We start from the raw sequence: 15,004 nt of genomic DNA, 5'->3' as shown, positions 1-15,004 counted from the left end.
AAAAACAAGTGCCAGAACTACAAATAAAAACAATAGCATAATTGGAAGGATAACAAACGCATGTTTTATATGCAACACCAATCACATTTCCCATAAATACATTTTGTATAATTTAAAGTGCTCCCAGTAGCTTTTCTGAAATTTTGATAATTAGTTTTTACTCGAACACAGACTCTCCTTGTAAATTTCCCAACTCAGTGACATGGGCTGTCTTTACTAAAAATGTACAAATAACTGCACACAGTACAGAATGCAATGGCTATCAAAAGGCTGGCGAGCTTGATACACAATGATTTACTCCGAGTAATAATTATTGCGAACATAGGTGCTTAAATCTACTGAATGAGAAATCTTCTGTAATGCGGAGACATTATGTGGTCTGGTACGTTAATGGCCTGCATTAATCACGTATTCAGATGGCCACTGACAGAGCTCAGGGGCCAGCACTTCGGAGGGCAATGGAGTAGAAAAGCAATTGGGCCAATTACGTGAGGCTTAATTCTTTTCTCTTTTTTTTTTCCACCGGTGCTGAATGATTATGGAAGCACAGCAACTGCAGGCCTGCACGGTTAGACCACCCCCTCTCCATCTGCCACGTTTAAAAGGGGCTAATTACGCATTGCTGGTGGGCAGAGGAGCCTGTGTTTACCCAGGCCGTGACCGTGGTGTTGATTAACTCACGGAGGAGAGGGAGCCGGTTCGGTTCGGTAGGGTCTGGTTCAGCTGGGGGGCGTAACAGTGAACACACTGCAAAAATGTCTGTCTTAACAAGCAGTTTTAGTCTTGCAATAATCTTTGTAATCTTTTACCAAGTTTTACGTACGTTTAGTTACCGTTTGCTTCACAAGTGCAATGTTCTTGTTCTATTGGCAAATCTTGGTTCATTGGCAACATTTTCTTCTTATTCAGCTTATTCAAGATTTTAAGATTTACAAGTACTAAAATAGTTGTGAGAGAGATTTTGGAGAGTTGGTGCACCCCTCCAGACTGCCGTGTGATCTCACTGTGATGTCACAGCGCTGGAGTTCTGCGATAGGCTGCGAATGCAGATCACAGGGGACTTGGAGGAAATTAACGTTTCATCTTTCTCTGCACGCTTTCCTTTCATCGTTCTTCAGCGGGAAGGTCATCTCCGGCACCTCAAGAAGGTCCCTCTGATCCCTTCTCCTCAAGTGAGAACATGTCCTGCTTCATCTTCACACAGAATAGGTGTAAGATTGCAGCACAAATTATCTCTTCTTGGCTGGGTCAGCCAACTTGTCATGTTTAATAGGGAATTAAATTACATCAATTCATTCAACCACAGAAATACTGTTCTGAAATCTACCAACAGTGTCAGAGACTTTCAGCAGGCTAGTTCTAATCCAGGGTAGGATTTAACACTAGTTAGTGTTAAGCTGTGCTCTTATAATCCACTTCCCGAGAACTGCCAGCAACAGACTATAATGGGAAAATCTATGATAATAGTTTTTGATGAGTCATTTTCTTTTAACATTTCTTGTTGGCGCTGGGAGGTGGGGGGGTGAGTAATTATTTATTGCACATAGCGCACTTAATATTAGCAGTCTGCTTGCAGATTTGTTCAGCCCACAAAACTTTAAATTGTTGTGTAAGCAAAGGTTGATCTTACGGTCATATGAGAACTGTGTTCACAAGTATGTAGGAGTTCAATTGGGACCATATGTGCTCTCTAAGAGTTGATTTAACACTCTTAACACATATCACTGTGCGCAGTTTCTGAGCACGCTCAGTGGCACTCACCTGCAGGAAGAGCTTGTTGTCCTTGGTGATGGCGTCCATGAGCTCCTTCTGCAGCGGAGGCTCGGAGTTCAGCCTCAGACCGTTGGGTCCACTTCCTGCCGGGAGCGGCCGGAGTTCCTGCTTCCTGTAAATCAGAACGTACGCCGTGTCTTTGGGGAACCTGCTGGTGACGTTCTGCACCGAGGGGAACGAGGTGAACGTCACCCGGCTGTCGTTGAAGAGGAACCAATCCCTGGCGGGCTGGCTCAGCAGCTCCACCCCCTGCCCGGACAGGGAGCCGCAGACGGGCAGGTCAGCTTCCGCCCCCTTCGGGGATTCGGGCCCCGGCGCGGGGCGCGGGCCCGGAGCCGCCCCCCCGTCGGAACCGCTCACGTTCCTGCCGTAGCAGTAGTAGTGCCCGCTTTCGGATGACATCCCAGAATGCATCACCACCGAGCTCAGCACGTACGGCACAGCGCGGGCCGAGGGCGGGGGAACGGGCGGGGCCTCCTCTCTCGGGGCCCGCCTCCCTCCCGCGCCGGCCTCCTCCTTCCCAGAGGGCTTGAGTTTTTTGGCCAGGTTCTCTCCGCTGTCGGGCGAGTCCACCTGCAGGGGGGAGGGCGGGGGAGAGCAGGGGGCCAGGGCACGCCGGTGCACGGGCAGCTGCATCACCAGCGGGATGGACACGTTGTCCAGGATCTTGCGGCGCACGTGGAACTTGGCGTCGTAGGAGAAGCGCAGCAGGGTGAGGATGAGGTACTCCGGGGCCTCCACCACCTCCATGGTCTTCTCGGCCCGCTGCAGCGAGGCGCACTTCTCGCAGTAGTACTTGTTGTCCTCGTCCAGGATCTCCGGGGCCAGGAAGTAGTTTATGAGGTCGGGGACCGAGAGCGGCGGGTCATGGGCGGGCCTCTCGGAGGGGGGAGTTGCTCCGTTTAGCCCCGCCTGCTTCTCCTTGAGTGGCCCGTCCAAGGCCTCGCTGCCCCCGCTGACCGGCCCCTGGTGGGCCCCGCCCTTGCTGCCGTCGGCGCCGCCCGCACCTCCCTCGGGCTGGGGCCCCTCGGCCAGGTGGCGTGGTGGCGTGGTGGCGGACGGGCAGAAGGCCAGGGAGAGGTCGGAGAAGGGCTCCTCTTTCTCCGACACGCTGGCGCACTGCATGCAGCGGATGCCTGTTGACAGCTTCCCGCCGAACATCTTTTCGATGAGCGTCTCCCGGTCCTCGTCGCCCTCCGCCGGGTCGTCCGGGGGGTGCGGAGCCCCGCCGCCGTTAGCGCTAGCCTCCGCGCTGGCCTGGGGCGGCTTCGCCAACTTGAACGCTTGGATCGTCTTCTCCTCTTCGTGCAACCTTGGCCACAGATACAGACAACACAGTGAGAGCGGAAATAATCAAAGATCTTTCAGCACTCACTCGTGGTATGACTTCGCAAAAACAAGTTGTATGACTCTGCCAATACAAGTTGTAACTTACCAAGTCATTTACCTACTAAAGTTAATTTGTTCTCATTCCAAAAACATAACTATGTGCAGAACTGATTTTGGGCGATAGCTAGCATTTCCTGCTATTCGACACCAAAAACCTGTGAAACCTGCGACAAGCTCTGGCAGATACTCTTAAGCTTTTAAACCCGCCATTATTTATTCCCTTCCCAATCACATGTCCTCTTCACAGAGCATCAATGACCTAACACCAGTAAATACATAATATGTAGCTCCTTATCATGGTAGTGCATGGTCAATTCCGTTTGAGAGTAGTCGATTTGGGAATTAGCATTGTTCTACATCTTTCAATTGTGTGAATTTCAGTTCATTTCCTGATTTCGCTGATCTGTAATGAGACATTACATTGCATTTATATGGCAGATGCTTTTATCCAAAGCGACTGCCATTGACTTGGTATCGGTATGCACTTATTCTAACTGCAGAACGCAGGTAAGAGGAAGGTACAATTCTCATCACACATTAGGTATCCTTATTCATGAAAATCAAGTCTAGTTCACACCGTAAGGATAGGCTAAGCCAGTAAAGTTATGTCTAACATATGTTGAGATATGTTGAAGATGAAGATACGACTGCAACATGAAAGTGCTAGATGAAGATACAAGTGCTTTGGATTGAGCAGTGGCTTGTGGGATTTGGCTGATCTGTGATGAAGCCCTGTGGATTTAGCAGTGGTTTGTGGGATTAGTGAGGTCACACGGTCACCTGTCCAACAGGAAGCGGAGGTATTCGGAACAGTCCTGCTGGGATCCAGCAGTGAACCAAGGTGGCCTTGACGCCTCGAAAAAGTTCCTGGGAGCGTACGCCGCTCTCTGAAAGAGGAAAGGAACAGATCTTCCGCTTGCATCAACAGCACCTAAAGCGCCACATAAAATAACATCCATATTTACAAGGGCTTGGAGTATTTTAAAGATTTTATGGACCTCTCTGGGCACACAATCTGGTCAATTAGGTAAAACATTGCCTGTCTGTGTGGTCTAAAATAGATCGTTAAGACACTCAAAGCCCTTTTAAAATATGCATTGTAGAAATTAACCTGCTTCATTTCCTCGAAAATAAAAAATATGGTGGAACATTTCCAACATTACTACACCTCCATTATGCAAAGAAAAATGACATCAATTATTTGTTCGTAGAAGCCGGATAAAGATTCCCTTAACAACTAATGCCTGGAGGTGTCAATAAGATACGTGCTGAATGCAAATGATTAAATCACACCCAATAAGATAAGGATCATCAAATCTGGCCCTCCAATCCAAATTGAGCCTTGGTTTTCTGTTCTCCTTGGTAATTAATTTAACATTTAGTGCTACTGATTGACTGTCTTCACACCTGACTCCCAGGCAAAGGGAGGGTGGAAAAGAAGTTCTCAGCCCTTGAGGATCATGATTTGATGATCCCTCAAATAAGATATTGCCTGCTTTGTGGTGAATTCTAACCTGAGTGTGTGCTAGGAAGGCAAACAGAAGCTGCAGTTTCTTCATTAGTGTATTGGAGCCATTGAGATTCAAGGACAGTACAGATCGCCTAAAACTGCAAGAAATGACAAACATTAAAAAATATATTTGTACAGAAAACTGCAGAATCAAAACATACATTCATGAACAGAATCCCAATATTAAAATGCAGAAAAATATATCAGAATACACTGACTGTGCTTGGACTAAACTTCAGGTAAAATACATTTAATAAACAGTAAACAGACATCCAAATTTTTATAATTCACAGGCGAACCTTCCCAAATCTGGAACATGGACTGAAGTAAGAAGAGGTGTTCCGAGTCTCAGTAACCCTGCTTCCTGATACAGCCCCCTGACAACCCAATTATCAACAGTCACAATACTCCCTGAAGCAGTGAGAAGACTGCTGGATTTCCCCGGAGAGGTCTGATGGAACCAACACACGTCACTCACTCTGTGGCCATGAAGAGGGTCTGGATGATGCTGTTCATGTAGCATGTGTTGCCCAGGTTAATCAGGCCCGTTTTGCCTGTCTCCGACTTCCCGGTGATCCTCAGGAGCCCGGGGGCCAGAGAGTTAGACTGTGACGTCCAGGCACTTTGGTTCAGAATCAGTTTGATCTTCTCCTCGCTGGGCTTAGGCAGCTCCTGCAGTTAAGAGTGAGGAGCAGAGAGTGGCACTAATGAACCTCTCACATCAGACAGCCACAGGGTTTTCAGGAGCATGACACACTTAACCAGTCACAGACATCAAAGCTGAGTGACTGAATCCGGTCTGCTTTCTACCAGACCTGGGTCAAATAATCGTTTTTTTCGATTTACTTTTCGATAATACTTTTCTGGTGCTTGTCTGATGTATCGGAACCTATGGAATACTCTCAGAAAGTGCAAGCCCCACCTTCTGGTCCTCTTGGTTGGCTCAATTGCACCAGGCAAGATTAATCGAGCACAGAACACAATTTGAATCCAAAACAAAAACGTGTTTGACCCAGGTCTGATTGGTATACTGCAATGGCGTGACAATATACAATTCTAGTCAAAGATAAAGAAATCCATGTATGTTCGGAGTGGCCTGAAAGTGGTGCTAAGTTCATAGTCGGCAGGGGAAATGGCACCGAACAACAGCATAAACACGTGCAATAAAATGTGTAATACTGGCAGCACTGGCCCAGTTCCATCCCGTGACTTAAACATTGTGTTCTCCCCGTGGGAGAGCCTTACTTTTATGGCTTCGAGAATGCTGTCGTAGAGGTCCGGGAAGCCGGAGTACTGGTACATCATGCAGTGGATGAGGTCGGTGAACTGCAGCAGGAACACTTTGCTGGTGGGGAGCCCGTCGCTCTTCAGTGTCCGGACCAGGGTCACCACGTGCGGAACGACCTGGGGAGAGAGGGCGAACGGTGGGGGGGGCATCAGTCAAACCGCGTCCGGAGGTCATTTAGGACGGACGCCGCGTCCGAGTCCAGCCAGGAGAGCGCCCGCGATATTAAAGAGGCACTCTGAAGTCCCTCTTGCATGAAATAGCATCCCGCTGTACTTTGCCATTTTCTTTTCATAACCGCCAAAGTCACAGGGGCGCTGAAAGCTTCTCGCCGCGGCAGGATTCCACAGGCAAGCCGATGTGATGGACAGAAAACGTTTGCCACTTTTATTGGCATTTCTACACTGTTGAATCGGTGTCAACCCAAGCCTGACACATACATTTAAGAAACAAATTTGCAATTTGCAATAGTTGCAATGGCTGTTTCACTTGCATTTGTGTGAAAGTAGTGCTACACTTATTTTCACACTAATATTTCACACTTTCCACACCAAGCACAGCAAATGGTGACCTGGTGACATTTTAATCTTACCGGCTGCCAACTGCCTCATTCAGCATTATTCTTCAAGGTGCTTTCATAAAATACAAGCAACGCCAATCAACTGAGATTAACAGCCAGATACTTAATCTACATTTGCACAGGGCTCTAGACCTGGTTTGAGAGTGAATTCAATTACAGAACTTGATTAGGATTGGCTTCATTGATCCGATAACTGAAAACTGCACTATTCAGCACTGAAATTTAAAGTCCATTGACAAGAAATATACATTCACTGAGCACTTCATTAGGAACACCTATACACCTACTTATTCGTGCAATTATCTAATCAGCCAATAGTGTGGCAGCAGAGCAATGCATAAAATCATGTAGATTCAGGTCAGGAGCTTCAGTTAATGTTCACATCAACCATCAGAATGGGGGGGAAAAAAAAGTTACTTTGGCAGTGGAATGATTGCTGGTGCCAGACAGGGTGGTTTGTGTATTTCAGAAACTGCTGATCTCCTGAAATTTTCCTGCACAACAGTCTCTAGAGTTTGCAGAGAATAGTGCAGAACACAAAACACAATACCAGTGGTATGCAGAAGAGCATCTCTGAACACATAATGTGTCAAAAGTGGATAGGCTACAACAGCAAGACTAAAGTCTAAAAAATAAATCTTATAAATACCTAATAAAGTGCTCACTGAGTGTACATAGACTGAAGTTAACCATGCGTTCTAGTTGTCATTGCTTCTGTCTGAGTGATCACTGCTGAATGGGTTTTTGTCCAGGCGGGAGGCATACCAGGTGGAAGGCCTCTGGAGAGTGCTGGAAACTGAGCAGCATGTGGGAGAGAACAGCCAGAGCTCCCTGCCTCACTATGGGGTACCACAGCCGGTTAAATACCTGTACAGACAGACACACAGACAGACCCAGAGTTTACATGTACAGTACAGGCAATGACATGCAAGAAGAAAATACAATCACTTATAATCTGACTGTATTCAAACTTGCCTTATTTCATATTTTGAGGCATCAATTTTTTAAATCAACTAATCTAATGATACATCAGCACAATCTTTTAGAACAGAACGTTTTAAAAGATATATAAATTTTAATCATTTATATATCTATATAGCCAAGCTACCTGCATTTTAGGCAGTGAAATAAACATTAAATAAATATAAACATTCACTGCACATGCAATTTTAACTTGCTTCACAAACGCACCTGCCTCCACAGACAGGGGTGTCCAGGCCCATAGTCCTGAAGGCCCATATCGCCCAAGCGAAACGGCACATGAGTGGGCTAGATGACTGAGGCCAACGGAGCGGACACCCCTCTCCTATACCCACATCAGACTGAAACCTATTTGTAGGAGATGTGTGGCTGTGCATCTCCTCCACCACAGAGAAAAGCGACCGGGCTGCAGAATCGCCCGGCTGCAATTCCCATCGCAACAGGGAATGCATTACCACCGCCTCGCACAATAACATCCAAAATGGCAAGAACATCATTTCCCGCGGAGCGTACTGAACTAAACCCGCAATCAGCAGTTATCGCAGCTGTAATATTTCCACCAGACTCTCTCTGCGGGTCTGTCCGATGCGTTCCCCTGGGCGTACGCACCAGCTCAATCTTCAGAAGGGTGACGTCTATGAGGATGGTGAATTTCTGCACGGCTGCCAGTCCCTTCAGCAGGGCGATAACCCAGGTGTCCACATACTGGGCCAGAGGCCAAGAGAGCCAGTCAATCATCCTGAAACACAAGGCAAATTAACCCTGTAAGGTAGGTGTAAGAAACACAAATACGAGATTAGAATGTTCTTAGCTGAACATTCTAATGCTGAAGGAACAGTCACTACTGGTAATTGAAAATTAGAAATCAAACTTAGAATCAAACTTAGAATTTTGAATAAACATTCCAAATAAGCTCCTCTTCATAGGGTTACATAAAGAAAAAGCAGTCATACCAAGGGCAGACAACTTTTTTTTCTTTTTCTTTTTTTACATATAACAGTCCCATCATGCAACAGCAAGATCAACCTTTCCTCTTTCTCCTCAGCACTGAGCAGACAGCAGAGAATACTGTGTGACACTGAATTAATAACAGTGACCTGTCAGTTTGCTACTCAGCTGGGAACCCTTTTTACTCGCATAAGGAAATGTGCAACAGGTGAGATTTTACCTTTCACCCCTGTGGGCTCACAGCACAAAAGGACTGCGGAACGATGGCAGGTTCTAAAACGCACTTTCACAGGAAGTTAAGGTGGCCTTGGTGACACGGCGATCCTTCTGTTGGCCAAAACCAAGCTTAATTTCCAAAGGAAGTCGATGCGGCTTTGCCGACAGTGACCGCTCCGTTGCCCTAAACCGTAAAGACGAGGAGGATCACCTGCACAGCGCCTGAGTCATGCAGGCGTCCTTCACGTTCTGGTCTGTGGTGAGACTCTTGATGAGAACCGTTATCATCTGCAAGGGTATGTGCTGCACCAGACTCGCTAGTGCAATGGAAGGGTCAAATGAAGGGTCTGTAAAGCAAGGGCACAAAATGGAGCCACTTCAGCAAGACAACAAACACCAATAGTGGATTCCTGAGACCTCATTGGTCAGCAGACCTGGGTCAAATATAATGTGTAATGGTTCTGGATTAGAATACTTTTCTCCACTTTACTGAGCTTGTCTGGTGTACTGGAACCAATTAAATAATCTCAAAAAAGTGCAAACCCGCCTTCTGGTCCTCTTTGCTGGCTCAATTGCACCATGCAAGATCAACCAAGCACACTGAGTATTTCAATGCAAAATGAGTACGTATATGACCCAGGTCTGTTAGACAGCAGTAAACAATGATTTAAGATACAGAACATAGAAACGACTGTCACCCATCATTACATTAGGTTAATGTTTAAAACGCATCAAGTTCATCTCACACCAATCTTGGAATTGCAGAATAGCAGGTAGCCTAAACAAACATAAAAGTACACAATTAAAGGCTGTATCAGTTACATGCTACACAATATACTGCTCAGATAGGTCCATATATAACACAGAAAGTAATACCCTTCAGATGGATCCATCATAAATTAAGGCTTTTTCTTGACTTAATCAAAAGGTCTTGGATTTAAAAATTAAAGAATTTTGTCACTTTTGCATTAATATAAATGCAGTTACCACTGCAGTTGTGATACTAGTGTGCGGGAAAGCATATATCATGTTGCTTTGAGTGTTTGAAGTCGTTTTCTCACTTCAGCCATTTTGGAATTGCCAAACACAATTGAAAACAAGCATATGGAAGCCTTTTCAGGTCTGGTTCCTGTGACTTAAAATTGAATGTCAGAAATTCATATCATTTTCTATAGCAGCTCTTCTCCGAGATAAGCTCAGTTAAGCACAATTATGGTCCCTATACACTTGACAACAGAACAAAATACTTTGTAAAGGAAAGGGAGTGCTTGGTCTAGTGTTCTGTTGTCCTGAGAACAATGCACCATTTCTATCAGATCTGTATAGTCAACAGAAAAGCAAATTCATTTTAAAATGAAATGCACATTTCAAAATTCAGCACATGTGAAACACATATGCTAATGTCATAACATAAAAGTTATCGATAGATTTTGAGTCCTATATGTATTCATTAGCAACAAATGTATTAAAATCCTTTTATTTAATGAACTAAGCAGAGGAATTAAAAAGATTTGGACTCAAACCTATAGTGCTGCTGAGGGGGGTGGAGGCCAATCAGATATTTTCACTTCATTGCACAAGAGACTCTTCAAGACTCTTCCCATTAGAGTGTACTGACTTTTGTGCCTTCAGTCAGTGTACTTTAAAGGGATAGCAGCTGAGTCGGTGGACTACACAACCAAGAGGTAACAGCCACAATGAACCACAGGTACGAAGCACAGAGAAATATCTCTTCCTTTATGACAAATCAAAGTCTCCCTTCCAGCTTATTCCTGGTCAGGATCATGGGGGGTGCAGGAGCCTAGCATTGGACAAGAGGAAGACAGCCTGGACAGGTCATCGATCCATCACAGGGCAAGGACACGCATCATTCACTCACACATAGGGGCAATTTAGACCCTCCAATTAAGCTAACCTGCATGTCTTTGGAGGACACCGGAGCGCCCAGAGGAAACCCACACAGACACGGGGAGAACATGCCAGCTCCACACAGAGAGGCTGGGATCCAAATCCAGGATCCTCTTGCTGTGAGGCAACAGTGCTACCACCGTGCTGCCTCTTCCCTGGACAACACTATGGCCAATTACGCAACACTTCTGGGCTGCTGATCCCGGTTGGCACTGGCACAGTCAAGACACAAGACTATGAGGCTCCGAGAGCGCTGACTTAAGCTGAAAGAGGCAACATTGGTTCAGGAGGTAAGAGCAGTCATCTGGCAGTCGGAGGGTTGCCGGTTTGATCCCACCCTGGGTGTATCGAAGTGACCCTGAGCAAGACACCTAACCCCTAAATGCTCCTGACGAGTTGGTGGGTGCCTTGCATGGCAGCCAATCGTGGGTGTATGTGTGTGTATGAATGGGTGAATGAGAAGCATCAATTGTACAGCGCTTTGGATAAAGGCACTATTTAAATTTACCATTTAAGTGCCACCCGACAATTTCCCAGAGGAACCCTTTCGGAATGTATTTCTAAAAAAACAAACCCTTTTTGAAAACGTGCGTGCATGTGAAGCCTGCAGAACCTCACCTGTGGAAGAAATGATGGCAAAGACCTCCTGCAGGGAGGGGAGGAGCGTGGCGGGCTCTGCCTTCCAGATGTTCTGCAGTAGAGCGCCCACTTTGGTGACCTGAGAGACGTACTCGCGCAGGTCCAGTTCCCGGGTGGCGGCGCACTGGAAGTAGCCCATAGTCCGGACCAGCTGCTGGCAGAAGAGCGCCGCAGACTTGTCCCTGGGGATGCACTGCACAAAGTCCGCCAGCATGACGCTGAGACGCGCGCAGAGGGCTGGCTCGGGCCGCTCACACACCGTCCGCAGCACCTCCACCTGCATCGCCCCAAAGATCTCCAGCACCGACGGGCAGCTGATGAGCAGCCGCAGGCAGCTGTGGATGTACTCGATGACCACGGGGTCCTTCCTGTCCAGGGGGCCGTAGCCCTGCTGCAGCAGGCCCGTTATGAACTCCTTGGTGCAGAAGCGCTCGAACTCGGCGCGGTGGTAGCGGGCGTACGCCTCCAGGACCTGATAGCCCACCTGCCTCTGGAAGGTGTCCTCTCCCAGGAGGATGAGCCGGGCTGTGAGGCTGTAGAGAGCCTGGCACTGCTCCTCGGTTACATCCTTCTCGGCCGCTTCCACAACCTTCTTTACGATGGCCTTCTTCACGGGCACGGAGTGAGACGAGCTCACCAGGGCCTCCAGAATCTTATCCATGGTGAACGTCTACAGCACAGCAGTAGTGCAGTGTGGAGGTGAAACCGCATCTACCAGGGAGGTTAAGAGCCAAACTCGTTATAACGCAGGGCAATGCTAATTATGCCTACATTTTGAACCAAACAGTAAAATAAGGAAAATAGAACTAGACTGCTCAACTCTTTTTCTTTTTATCTGAATTTTACAACGACGTTACGCACATAATTTGAAGCATATTTCATGTGTATTTTGTTTTTAAGCTAGCATATTAGCACAAATTGATACTATGCTTCAATTGTTGCTCAAGTGGCTAATGCACATTGGCACTGATTGCTCTTACTCGTTTACGGAACGATTTGAGAACCTATGATCATTTTCCCCAAAGACATTTTTTTAAAAGATTAAGGCACATAAAACATTACCGCACTTGCAAATTTCTAAAATTTGACAGGTCATACTGTGGTGTGTAGCTTGTTAGCTAGCTAACAAGTATTTTTTTTAGATCTCATATGAATTTAACGTAGACAGCTATGTTACGATCAAGTTCTGTTTAGCGAACAGTAGCCGTCTAGCTATCTAGTTGCGGTAAGCACAATATCCAAAACATCAGGTTTTATATTGGGAGGAAAATTAGCAGAAATATCTGGCCAGCCACTTCATCTTGACAGCTAACGTTAGCTTGCTAACTAGCAACTGTTCACACGGAGACCCCGCAGACTAACTAGCAAGCTAGCATTGTACACCATGACTCATGAGTGTTAGCTAGCTACGAAAATGAAACAAAGCAGGCCAAACATTAGCTAAATGATAATGGACGACTAGCTTGCTACTAGAAATGTAGCTATAAAGACTGACACACACTACAATCTCAAACGGTAACTTACCAAGACCGCACATGCCGACAGGCTCAGTTCAGACGGCAATAAAAATGTCAATAATCGGTTATATTTACGTTGCTTACTCTTAGCAGAATCAGCTGATTGAAAAACCTGACAAGAAGCGTCACTTAGGACCCCGGACAGCGACAGGACCTCGGTATTATCGTCTAAGTAAAATGCCTGTCTTAAAAGACGTACAAATACCGTTTATTTAATCTGTAAATACATGTATAACCCCATAAGTACAAGTATAACCCCATACATTATTTATTTATCATTTTAGTAAATAAATAAATACATATTATTAATAATATAAATATTCAAAAAATATTCAAATCCTGCTTTTTCGCATTTCAATTTTACATATTTTGGATAATTGTTGACAGTGTGATTGAGATTAAAAACTATACTTCTTGAGCTCTTTATTCCTAATTTAACCGTTTTTATTTCAACCCTGTAAAAGTTGCCAAAAAAAAATGTATATATATAATAATTGAATATCAATAGCAACCCAAAAGAATGAACATTTATTTTAATGATTAAAACAGAAAATATAGTAATATAGAGGTTCCTGTACTCCAGGGAATAACCTAGGCGGATACATGTCAACATCAAATGTGCAATAGAAATATAAAATAAATGAAAAATAATAATAATCAAAATACATCAGATACACGTATGCACCTCTTCTCAGTTTTGAGATCGACCAAAGCAGGCTTAATCAATCAAGCACTCCGCTGGAAAGGAAATCAGTGAAGACAATAGGCCTCAGCTATTGGACAAGGAAATCACCTGCCTTATCAGTCTCATGCTATTTCCCGTTTGACCATATGCGACGTAATAGTCTGTTATAGCAACAGTTGCTAGTTTATGCTTGCTTGAGCACCCAGAACCTAAACTATCCAGTCTTTCCAGAATATTTAGATTGTAACATGACACCTGCCTGGCCAGCTATTAATATCTTGGCTGGTTTTTAATCTTGCCTTTAGTAAAGCTAACACTGATTGCCGTTGCCCCTGAAACATGCGGACTACTGACTTTTGAGCCATTTTCCTATTATTATTTATTTGTGTATTGTTAGCATTGATAATAATAATAATAATAATAATAATAATAATAATAATAATAATAATATCCCAGTAGTACCCAAACTCTGCCCTGTTCTAATCACAATCGCAATCCCAGAATTTTAACACGATTTTCATTTTACCTTTAATTAGGCACTTCTTAGGTCATATTCGGTCATCCTATAAATTAGGTAATGTTTATAGGGATTATTTACCCTCATAAGCAATGTCAGATATAGCTGTGCGTGCAATGAATAATAAAAGTTCCATATTCACATTGTGCAACATTTCAAATAATTAGCCTACATAAAGAGAGTAATTGAACAAATTAAAGACTGTGGTGAATCAACAGGTTACCAACTGGTGAAGGTGTGGACACCTGACCACGAGAAGAACTAATCATGTGGTAGATAATGTAGGAAGTATTCCAGAAAATGATAATGAGCCAAACTTGCATTGTGTCAATAAGTTGAAGGGAAAATTATGAAGGAACTTAAACACCTGCGTTCAGCAACCGAATTAGGAGCCTATTGAATCACCCCAGTCTTTAAATTTGATCAGTTAAACAATGTTACCTCATTTAGCCTAATTGTTTGCAATAGGCCTATAGCACAATAAGCACAATATGGACGTGTGGCCTTTTATTCTTCATCGCATGCATAGCCATTTCAGACGTAATCAAAACATGACAAGTGCCTAATTTCGAAAAAAGAACAGCTTGTTAAAAATCTGCTATTGTGGTTGAAACAAAAAACAAGCATAGACTACGGCCCCCAGAACTGAGTTCAAAAACTACTGTATTATGCGATGTGAGCGCTTTAAGCCTATTCTTATTGATAGGGATGCACAGCAAGTCGATTCGTTTCAGGACGTTGTGCCAACATCTGCTCTGAATTGGCCTATTTAATGAGCCTAATCATATCTCCATTTGATATTATGTAGCTATAAGCACCAGCTCGCCAGAGTTGCAGTGCACTGCAGACTGCAAGTGTAGATTGTACTGTGCGTAGCCTTTACGAGTGAAGCCTAGTTTGCAGTTATCAGAAAGCCAGCCTAAAACTATAGGTAATTGGTTGGAACAAAAACCAGAACGCAGAGTGCAGTCCTGCTGAAATTCATTCCATGTTCATCGTTCAATTCTTATTCATACCGCGACTGGTCGCTGCAATTTAGCCATGCCACATGTTTCG

At 44.9% G+C, this 15,004-nt stretch overlaps 1 protein-coding gene across 3 annotated transcripts in view; it reads right to left on the bottom strand.

The window, feature by feature from the left end:
• Nucleotides 1–13,559, bottom strand: part of usp38 (ubiquitin specific peptidase 38) — a 16,026-nt gene extending 2,467 nt beyond the window's left edge. For 2 of the 3 annotated variants that reach the window (XM_061253171.1, XM_061253173.1), the window contains exons 1-10: nt 12,754–12,885; nt 11,209–11,940; nt 8,894–9,029; nt 8,128–8,257; nt 7,303–7,404; nt 5,918–6,076; nt 5,151–5,344; nt 4,677–4,770; nt 3,943–4,049; nt 1,762–3,085 (exon numbers count right to left, since the gene is read on the bottom strand). In XM_061253171.1, the coding sequence (XP_061109155.1) occupies nt 1,762–3,085; nt 3,943–4,049; nt 4,677–4,770; nt 5,151–5,344; nt 5,918–6,076; nt 7,303–7,404; nt 8,128–8,257; nt 8,894–9,029; nt 11,209–11,890 (2,928 nt within the window). In that variant the 5' untranslated portion in view covers nt 11,891–11,940; nt 12,754–12,885. Of the gene's footprint in view, nt 1–1,761; nt 3,086–3,942; nt 4,050–4,676; nt 4,771–5,150; nt 5,345–5,917; nt 6,077–7,302; nt 7,405–8,127; nt 8,258–8,893; nt 9,030–11,208; nt 11,941–12,753; nt 12,886–13,431 lie in introns of those variants that run through there. The other variant, XM_061253172.1, reaches the window with a different exon arrangement.
• Nucleotides 13,560–15,004: the final 1,445 nt, after the last annotated feature.

The sequence above is a fragment of the Conger conger genome, chromosome 8, assembly GCF_963514075.1.
Source record: "Conger conger chromosome 8, fConCon1.1, whole genome shotgun sequence".
NCBI classification, from domain to species: domain Eukaryota; kingdom Metazoa; phylum Chordata; class Actinopteri; order Anguilliformes; family Congridae; genus Conger; species Conger conger.
This window is presented reverse-complemented; position numbering and strand designations above follow the sequence as displayed.